The 10,526-nt window shown below is 43.4% G+C and overlaps 1 protein-coding gene across 2 annotated transcripts in view; it reads right to left on the reverse strand.

The window, feature by feature from the left end:
- The window catches only part of MAMDC2 (MAM domain containing 2), a 157,844-nt gene extending 147,701 nt beyond the window's left edge, over positions 1-10,143 (reverse strand). Inside the window, exons 1-2 of one of the 2 annotated variants that reach the window (XM_019517471.1) lie at positions 9,776-10,138; positions 9,250-9,363 (exon numbers count right to left, since the gene is read on the reverse strand). In XM_019517471.1, the coding sequence (XP_019373016.1) occupies positions 9,250-9,363; positions 9,776-9,806 (145 nt within the window). In that variant the 5' untranslated portion in view covers positions 9,807-10,138. Of the gene's footprint in view, positions 1-9,249; positions 9,364-9,775 lie in introns of both variants that reach the window. The other variant, XM_019517473.1, reaches the window with a different exon arrangement.
- Positions 10,144-10,526: the final 383 nt, after the last annotated feature.

Here is a 10,526-nt window from a genome sequence, read left to right on the forward strand (position 1 = left end):
TGTTGAAGGCCTTCTGGAAGTCCAAGAAAATGACATCGACTTCCTCCGTCACATCTAAGCTCTTTGTTACCTGGTCATAAAAAGAGACCAGGTTGGTCAGGCAGGATCGGCCTCACACGAACCCATGCTGGTTACCCCTCAACATCACTTCCCCTGCAGGGCTCTCACAAATGTGGCCCTTGATAATTTTTTCAAAGACCTTCCCCAGAATACAAGTGAGGCTGACTGGCCTGTAGTTGCCAGGCTCTTCCTTCCTCCCCTTCTTGAAAATAGGGACCACATTGACCCTAGCACCAGGAGTCCTCGAACAGCCGGGCCAATGGCTCCTCAATGACACCAGCCAATTTCCTCAGCACCCACGGATGAAGGTCATCCGGGCCCGATGATTTGGACACATCTAAGCCCTCCAGGTAACCTTAACTAGGTCTGAACTAACAGTCGGGGGACTCGCATCCTTCCTGGGCCTCTCTACGCTGTCACCTGAGAGCACCCCATTGTCAGCAGACAGGAACATGGAGGCAAAGAACTTGTTGAAGCGTTCTGCCTTCTTTCGCACATCTGTCACCAACTGCCCTGCCCTGCCCTGCCCCACAGGGGTCCAATGTTAGCCCAAGACTTCTTCTTGTTACCTATATACTTGAAGAAGGACTTTTTGTTATCCTTAGTCCCAGAAGCTAATCTAAGCTCCAGTGCTGCTTTAGCCTTCCTCACCAAATCCCTACAAGCTTGGGTCAGGGAGGTGTACTCCTCCTTTGTCCCTGCCCCCTGCTTCCACCACCAGTACGCTTTTTATCATGAGCTACTCTCTCTCTTTCTCTGTATTACTGTAACACTTTGGCTTCTGGTAACTTTCCCTAACACCTTCCTGTCTCATTTCCTCATAAAGATTTAAAGAAGAATTCCAGTATCTTGACATTGCAGTATTAATTACACTATAATTGTTCCAGGTAATTGAGTGCACCAAATCAATTTATAGAAACAAATAACCCCATTTTAGTTGCTTTCTGTATAAAGTCAAGCATTTTGGCATATTTTGTTCCTGCTGGATTTATTAAACAAGAACTTTAACGCAGCTTTCACTCTTATCTTGTTGATTCCTTAAGTAGTGAGTTGGTGACAGTTGTAAATGAAAACATGTTCCTACAAACTTTATTATGTTGTGGAGAAAGAATGCTTTGAAAGTTGTCTGAGATATAGTGATGCACTGCTAGCAAATTGGGATTTGTGTGTACTTCCAGAACAGATGGAAAACTAGCTGTATTGGAGGTGTCATGCAGTGACAGATGTTGATGCAGAAAGTCTCTTGTGAAGGTTAGCTATACTTAGCTTTATTTCTGGGAAGTGTACCTGAAGCTGACCTAAGAGTAAGTTTAATAATTGTATTTCATTATCCAATTGAGAAAAGTCATATTGCATAGACACACAGAACAAGAAGAAATAGCTAAGCAAGCACTGCATTTCCTGTTTCAAGGCCAGGTCAAAGGGAGATGCTGGACACAGGCTGAGCAATATCAAACAGCTTTTCAGAGGGGAGCATGCTTTCAGAGACTGAGAGAATAACAATAAAAGTGAGATGCATTGTTACCAGCAGAAAAAGCTAGACCTGAGCTAAGCAAACTAAAATTCACAGAAAAAGGAAAAAAAAAGACCCTGGCCTTAATATCCACAATTTTTTCCTTGGAGATGAAAAATACAAAGATGTAAACCCTTACATGTCTATAAGGGTAAACATCTTCACAACTAAAGTTATACACTAAAAGCTGACATTGCAAGTGCCATATGCTGAAGCCATCACTAGTCCCATGGTTCCTGTGGTTCTACTCCACTCATTTCATTATGGAAAGGCAGAGGCTGAAAGTCCATTCCAGGATGTTATACAATGGGTGAAGACGACAAAGAAAAGAGCTTACATCAGTTGTTAAAATTGCTGCCCAATACCAACAAGTCCACAACATGAACATTTAAACTACCAACCACATGCCTTTCAGAATACAGTGTTGCTAGTAGAAACAATCAGTAGCATCACTAGGGCTACGTACAAGTAGTCAGAAAGCCTGAGGCTGAATCAATTCAGTATTCGCAGGTAAGTCTAAACTGCATAGATTGAACCAATAAACAAGTGAACAGACATTCACTTTTGATTCCGGAAACGTTCCAGAAGTGGCTCATGCTAGAAGTGGCTCGTGCCAGAAGCCAAATGGTGTCAGCTGGAGCAGACACCTTGAGCCAAGGCTAGCCCAAGGGGGGTGAGGGGCATTTGCAGGGGAGATGCAGGGGAGATGCAAAGCATCCTGGGCTGCTGGGGGTGAGTTAACTTGAATCTGGAGGGGAACCAGAACAGAAGTTCAATAAACCATTTTAACTTAAATCAGTTAACTCTGATGCTGCATCCATCCAGATTTATCTTAAATTATTTTCAGCCATTTTGAAAGCAGCTTATGTGCACTGAACTTCTGTTATGTTACAGATTTGAACCATTTTCTGAACATTTATACCTATTTGGCTAGGGACAGACATTCAAAAAGCCTGAGCCTGAATTGATTCAATTTTTGCAGGTTAGTCTAACCTGGCTGGGCTAAATCAGTTTGTAACCACACAGACATCCCCTCTGGACTGAAGAAATGCAGGCATATGCCTGCAGTGGCTCAGGCTAGACACTGGGGGGCACTAGAGCAGCCCTCCCTTCCCTTCCGCAGTCCTGAGCTGAAAGGGGTGTGGCCAGGCCCTGGCAGGACACTCTGATTAGGGAAGGGTTCCCCCCCTACCACCAGGAGGAAACTAGCAGGGAGTTGATAACAGAACATTGAGTTACACAGCAGGGAGTTGCACAGGGAGTTGTTAGCAGTTATCAGCCTACCAAACAAAACAAAGCCTCTCTCAGTTCAAGCTCTTCTTAAACAACTTTTTCCAAGGAAGGAAGGAATGGAGGGACATTATCAGCTACCTGTTGATTAACTCCAAAAAGACCTAAATGGACACTGATTTTGTCCTGTCTCCTATAGCACGGACCGTATCCAGCTTGTGGTATGCTAGTTAATGCTTAGAGGTGTCTGCATAAGGCAGAGGGGAGGGGGGAATCCCTGCTTGAGCAGGGAGTGCCAGGCAGATGCTGCTGTACCTGCAATCTCTGCCAAAGCTGCAGCCAGGGAGCAGAGGGGCAGGGCTGGAGCAGAGAGCAAAGCCCCGCCCAGGGTTGCAAAGCATCTGGGATGCTGGGGGATTCTGGTTTAAGTTAAACCAGGAAGGGGTCTGGGACAGACATTGCATAAACTGGTTTGACCCAAATCAGTTATGCCTGATACTATATTCAACCAGGTTTATCTCAAACTAGTTTCAGCCACTTTCAGACTGGTTTATGTGCACTTAACATCCATTCTATTACAGGTTTAAACCAGTTTCTGATCACTTAGACTAGTTTATGTAATGTCCATCCCTAGTTCTGATGTGTAATTTCTGCCCCTAGTCCAGAGGTGAATGCAAGAACAGCAACTGTGCCCCTGCCAGCCAGGCCACTGCTGCTGCCCATACTACCCTTTTGGTCAGTTGAGAACAGCTTACTGGAGCTGAAAGGAATTTGCTGCATTTGGGCCACTGGCTCATACTTAGGTTAAATCTAAGAGTGTGTTTGGCTACACAAATTGATGACTTTTTGTTTTTTGATCAGGATCCTTGGTGGGGGAAAAAAAAGCCATTTTTAAAAACCACATTATGGCTGGCCCTTGTGCAGGATGGAATGGCAAGGGAGGGAAAAGGTCAAAAATACTCCCACACAGCAGCACTTGTGCAGTGCAGTTACCACTTCATCTACAATTGCAGCTCTCATATGCTCCTAATTGCAGAGGATGTGTGGCCCTGTCCCTGCCACTGTAGCCAAAATTGTTGCCTGGTCATGGACAGAAGCACAAGCAGCATATTCTTATGGTTTAGACCAATTCTGTATCAAACCTATTCAGGACCATTGAAGCTTGGCCAAAGTGAGATGTATGAATGACCAAGCGGACTAAGAAGACAGCTTTGTCACAAAACCATTACATTTCTGAAACATAGGTGTTTTCTTAAATAAGTGTCTTTTCCTGCGAAAATGCTGAAGTTATTTGTAAAATCCTAGTACATTAATTCTGAAATTCGAATATAGCTAGCGGGACCCTCACTTTTTATACAAGATATGTAATTTAATTAGGAGGTTATGAATCTAAAAGTAATGTAACAAAAGCTCCATCATATTAACAGAATCTCAACATGGAATTACAGCCTTGAATAAACCCAACCTTTAGGGGTTTCTAAATCCAGATCCACAAGGTAGCTAGACATAAATCTAGACTTGAACTTGACACAAGATGCTGGTAATGGCAGATATTATTACAATAATGAATTCTGACTACTTTACTGAATTTAAGTATCACTTATGATGATACATGTAGGCGTGCCTTTTGGTTTTTTTCACAAAGCAAGAAGTTACTACCAGGGAGATTGCTCTCTCTCACAAAATCCTAAAACAGAGTTTATATACAGATTCCTTGTTCAGAGGCCACATGGATATTTTATTAGCATGATAGTTAGTATATTCTTTTTAACTAAGTAAATTTCTAAAGTTACAGAAGGTCACCAGCATATAACAGAATCATCATATTTAATGCTTACATAGCTCTTTATATCTTCAAAACACTGTACAGACATTAACTCATCCGTTGCTCATCAGATTTCAAAACAATGATTACATAACACAACCTCTTTCCTGTGCCACAAATTCATAATGTTTTATAGTGTACCTAGTAATGTGCAAATCCTTTTTACACAATACCTCGAGCACAAACTGGATTTCCTCATTAGTTTTATAACTTTGTATTGAAAACTGAACTGGAACACCAGGAAACCTTCTGCTGGCAGTATGTCACTTTTATCCAGTTTAGATCCAATCTGACAGGGGCCAACACATTACCAGGCCTTGCGTCTATCTCCCTTAGCACCAGGCAGGCATGTTTTGAAGGAGATTTGTAACATTCTAAGTCCATTTTAATTCTTATGTTATTTTCTATGCAGCAGTTTTTAGCAGAAAGCACCAGTAGCAGTTACATTTTAGAATGTAAACATTTGGTACGGTAGTAAATGAATGGTCCAGAACTGCTGTCAGACAGAATCTTACTATTTGCAATTTCAGAACCCAGTCCTGTATTCTGATCCATGCAAACAGAACATTAGGTTCACAGAGCCCCTGGCAATTAAAGACACAATGGGATCTAATCCACGATCCCAACAATTGTCTCTGACCTGCCATGCTATATACAGGGCAGATGGCATGCTTGTGGGACCAGGGCCCAGACCCCACCTGCACCCTATTGCTGTTGCAGGGGGATCCCATACCAGCAAGTAGCAAGCAAGTGCCTGATATGCCCAGCTCAGAGTGCCAGTCCTTTGGTTGTTAAGCGTTCCCAGCCTTGGGGGTGCACTAAGGCTGGGAGCACCGATCAGCCTGGCCACATTCAATTTACATGTGGCCAGGCCAGGCTGCACCATGTGACCCAGTCACAAAGTTATTACACAAAATGTGTGCAACAGCCATAGATTATTCTCTGTATATTGTGTCATTAATTGCATGAATATGTGGCCAGGTTACTACCTAAGTAGTAAGACATTACTAAGTGTAACGTCTGCCAAGGACCCAGGGAGCCCCACTCAAGTCAAAGGGTATTCATAAGACACAAGATTACCTTCAGCAAATCCAATTCCAAGATGGGGGAACCCAGTCTTGCATTTTTCTTTCAAACATAACACATGTCGATTTTAACGCTGAGTATTTCAGTTATTTGATTTGTCCCGTAAGACTTCTGTTAAAATGAGGACTGCAATATCAGTCAAGCAAACATGTCAAAAGATCAGATCATTCTTTTAAAAATGTATTTAAAGGATAAAAATGCATGGTACACATACTCAATACTAGTTCCAACTTTAATATGGTTCTCATCTATCTGAACAACATTTCCCCATCTATTGAATCTATACAAAACCACTGTTTTAAATGGTAGTGCACAGGTATAAAAAAACAAGTAAAATTTAGCTTGTTTCCAATCTGTGCATGGCTATCAAGTAGGTATTGGCTTCCTTGGCAATTAAGCAAAAAAGTTTCAAGTATGGAGTTGAAATTTTTTCATCAGGGTTTAACTACAGATGTCTCAACAGTTAAACAGGGTGCCACATTACTGAGAGTTGCATAGGGTGAAAGTTATGAAAGATTTTAAACTACAAGTCAAATAGTCCCTAGAAGAGATTTTACTATTCGTATTCAAAACAGAAAATCCTACTTTGAAAAAATAAAAAGATTCTAAAGCAACCTGAACTGGAACAAATCAGCACTGAACTTCCACCCCATCCTTAGCTTCCTCTGTTGTGCCAATAAATTACAACATATGAACACACTGATCAGAGACACCTACATGGGTCTCCAAGTATCACTTAGCAATGAAACTATTTTTCTCTATTTCTGAGTAAAACAGTAATCTAAGGCAAACTGGGTTTGCACACCTGAAATCTGATGTTGAATAAATCATTTTGAACTAGCTTCTTTCTGTTTCATGCTAAATACATTTTCTAAGAAACTAATACCTTGTATGCCAAATGCCAGCATAGACTGCTGTGATTTAGTTATAAAACGCAGGGGGAAAAGGTTTACAATGGAAATACTGACAGAACCATACCTATTAAAGTTCTAGTGTCCCAACCATGCTTCCAGAGTGAACTTTGCAAGTTATCCATCCTTAAAAACATGGTTTGCAATGACAAAAGCTTAGTTATAGCTTGGCTCACAACACTACTGTGTTCATTCAGATAGAGGAAAGAGCCAGAAAATTGTGGTTTTTGGCATTCCAAGTTGGATTCTATTTTTTAAATCTGCATAACATGGAATGACTGTACATCCCTTACTGTTGTCTCTGTAGAGTGCTGCTCCCAAGTTGTCACTGCCATTCTCAGCTGAAGCAGCACCACTTTGTTGGTTTCTTGACAATCAGGAGGAGGAAGTGCCACTTTCAAAAGAGCCAGCATGACAAGGTATGATGTTAACAGACAAAGTAGGGAAGACAGAGGCAGAGCCTCTTACTAAGTTGCCATGGTGTTTCCACAAACAAATTGAATTCACTTAGCTGCATCACTTTTAAATATTTAGGCAGAGACAGGGAAAAGAAAAATCTTTTAGCAGTGAGAAGACTGCAACAGCCAGACAAGGGGAGGGATTTATCTACATCCATTTTTACTCACCATCTCTTCATTATTCTTGAACCCCATCTTCAGGTTTAAATAATTCCCAAATACATAGCATAAGTCTCCCTCTTATTATGTGAATCTATTTTATGCATATGGTATACCTAGTGAAACAGCCCAATATGCAGATTTTTAATGCTCAGTGGGCATGTCTACACAAGACGCTTAACTTTGCATAATTTACTGCGAAGTAAGCATGTGCACCTTCACATGCACATGCTTGTGACCACAGAGCTCAGGCTGGGAGATAATGGTCTCTCAGAAGCGGCCCTGCAGTTGTGGAGCTGGCACTGGGAGCTCCCTGCTGGTGGGAGCTGGGAAGCTTGTTCCCCAGCCCCAACCTGGTGTGCCCAAGTAGGGACAATGTCCTCCTGTCCCAGAAGCAGGGAGCTTCCAAACCCTGCTCCCCAGTTGCAGAGTGGGGGCTGGGAACAAGTTACCCAGCCCCCACTCCACGAACATAATTGCAATCACAGAGCAGGGGCTGGGAGCTCCCTGCATGGGAACAGTTCCCTGACCAGGACAGCTCCCAGCCAGCCCCAGGCTGTGTGGGGAAGCACATGCAGCCTGGCAGTGGCCGGGGACTGTCCTGTTTCAAGCACTCCCCAGCCAGCTCTGGGTTGCAGATGACTTCCCCACACAGCCTGTGGCTGGCTGGAAACTATCCTGGTCAGGGGCAGGTCCCAGCCCCATGCCACAATGGGGTGATCGAGACACAGGGCTTGGAAAGAGCTGCAGTGGTGGGGTAGGTCCCAGCCCCCTGCCGCGATCTGCCAGTGGGGCAGCTAGCCGTGAGCTAGCTGCTAGCTGCACCACCAGCATATTGGGATAGGGACCTGCCCCTCCCTTCCTCTGCAGCTCTTTCCAAGCCCCATGCCCCTGATTGCAGATCCAGGGCCAGGAGCTCCCTGCTGCCAGGGCATGGGGGCATTGTCCCCACCCCAGCAGAAGGCAGCCCCCTGGGGCCAAGAGACAGCTGTCTCCTGGCCCGCCTGGAGCTCCTGGAATGGCAGGGACCCATTGCAGGGCTGCAGAAAACTGGGTGCAAATCTGCCCCCTAATCTCTGCATGTGTCAATCCCTGCCCAAAAGGATTTACACCAGATCAGTTTACACCAGTGTAAATTTAGTCTGGAGTAAATGCATATGTAGACACGCTCAGTTTTACTCACTTTGTATGTATTCTACAAAGGATATCTGTACTCTGGTAACACTGCCTGTGTAATGAGCAGGAATTTGGACTAAGAAATAGACCATTAAGTCTTACATGGGAACAATTATGTATTGACTAGACATATTTTGGTTTTGACTGCTAATCAGTTAGTCCAATATAAGCTCAGTAACAAGAATGGAGAGTTTTTCCTTTTAACCTGATGATACCACAAATGGAACAAAAAGGATATGTAAAAGCCAACCACACTTTGTATCCAGAAAAGACCTTGTACAACCACATTGTGAGGTGTGCCTTGTAATGGTATTGTGTACAGAATTTTTCCATACCTGGTATAAAACACAAAACCTGTTTAACCCAAACCACAATGTTAGACCAAAGTTTCATGCTTTGTGTTGGTAGGTAGAGAAAGAGAGCAAGCATGTGCGCAATTATATTGTGAGGTTACTTAAAATAAAATTTGATTAAAACAAGCTTTTCCCAATAAAAAGTAAAGCTAATAGAAATGCCCATGAATTCTGTAAGAGTTCTGAGAAAACAGGTGTCTTAAAACACACAAGTACCCCCTGCAGTGTCTACAAATCAATATTACAGGACTGAGAACCTCAAAATGCAACTGGAAATGGACGTGAACTGACTTGACTGGGGTCCACTTAAAATTTAATGAGAATAAAATCTGAAAAAAAAACTTTATTGAATATTTAAGTTTCTTGCATTCTTGTACTTCCGTAATTCCTTGTTACTTAGATACAGAAAGATGTTTGTTGATATTACTTGTTTTAAGTAGAGCATATCCCTTTAAATTCCAAATCAAAAAATCCTTACCTTCTTCATTTAAAGTCCATGGCAAAAATGTTTCATCTGATTCATAACCACAACTGCTGTCTTCAAAGGCACAAGACCCAGCAAAGAGCAAGGCAGCTCCAGTAAATGGCAAAACTGCAGGGACAAAGAGAGCTCAGTTCACACACATAGTATCACTCTGCACTCAGAATGAAAAGACTAGTGAAGAATATAACACCAAGTCTGTGACTTGGACTGTCAGGCAGTGCAGTGTCAGGCTCATGCATTCATCGAAGCACAAGCAAGAGACACAGCGAGGAGGAGAAAAAAACTTGTTGCATTCCATGCTCTTGTTTTTTTGCCTTGATGCCATAGCTTAAATTATAGCCCTGAGAGAAAGATGCTGCCTCAGACTTGCCAAAATCAGACTGCCTTCCCAGAATCTTGCTTCCCGTTTGAGCTCCCACAAGCAAACAGCCCACAGAGGCAAGGCAGGGAGCAGCGGCAGGGAGCAAGTTTGCTGGTCGCCCCCCTGCCACTTCCTTTACCCACATCCAAGCCCCCTTACCTTGCAAAATGAGGATGCAGAGCAGGATCATTGTTGCCCTTCAGTCAGAGAAATAAAGCAGCTCTTTAGGGTGGAACTAATACAAGGGAAGAGAGGCTGAGGGGAAGTGTCCAGGCTTGGGCAAACAAAGCTTCCAAGGCAGCTGACAAATGTGTGCAAGGATGTTTGCACCAAACCTCCTTGTGTGCTCAAGACAAGACACCAGAGTGGAAGCAGCAGCAGAGATGGGTTGAGCTTGCATAGGCTGAGGGAAGCCTGCCAGCTAGACAGCTGGTCCCTGGCTCAAGTGGAAATAGGGAGGAGCTGCTCTACTCTGTGCTCCTCTGCCTGCACTCCACACTATGGGAAAATCCTCACAGCTTGCAACAGGCACCTTCCACTTAACCACTCACTCCTGAACAGTAAAGGAGAGAGTAAGAGCAAGGGTTTAAGTAACTCATGCATTATGAGGCTGAAGTTGGTTCCTGGAGATCGCTCTTGAAGAAGTCTGGGAAGAGCCCTGCCCAACCCAAAGTATGGCTCTGAGTGCCAGTCTGCCAACTCACAGGCCCCCAGGCCTGTGTGTTCTGTACAGAACCAATGAGGCTGAAGTTGGCTCCTTATTTCCAGAAATCCTGACTTTTCAGATTGTGTAATTCATTACTAACATACTTTAACTGTGTAAGGATTAGCTTTGAAAAATGAACCAGGAATAAGGAACTGGGAATAAGGAACCAACTTCAGCCTCAGACAAAGACAAAACCCCACAGCG

Source organism: Gavialis gangeticus, unplaced genomic scaffold, assembly GCF_001723915.1.
Source record: "Gavialis gangeticus isolate Ggan-Ray unplaced genomic scaffold, GavGan_comp1, whole genome shotgun sequence".
NCBI classification, from domain to species: domain Eukaryota; kingdom Metazoa; phylum Chordata; order Crocodylia; family Gavialidae; genus Gavialis; species Gavialis gangeticus.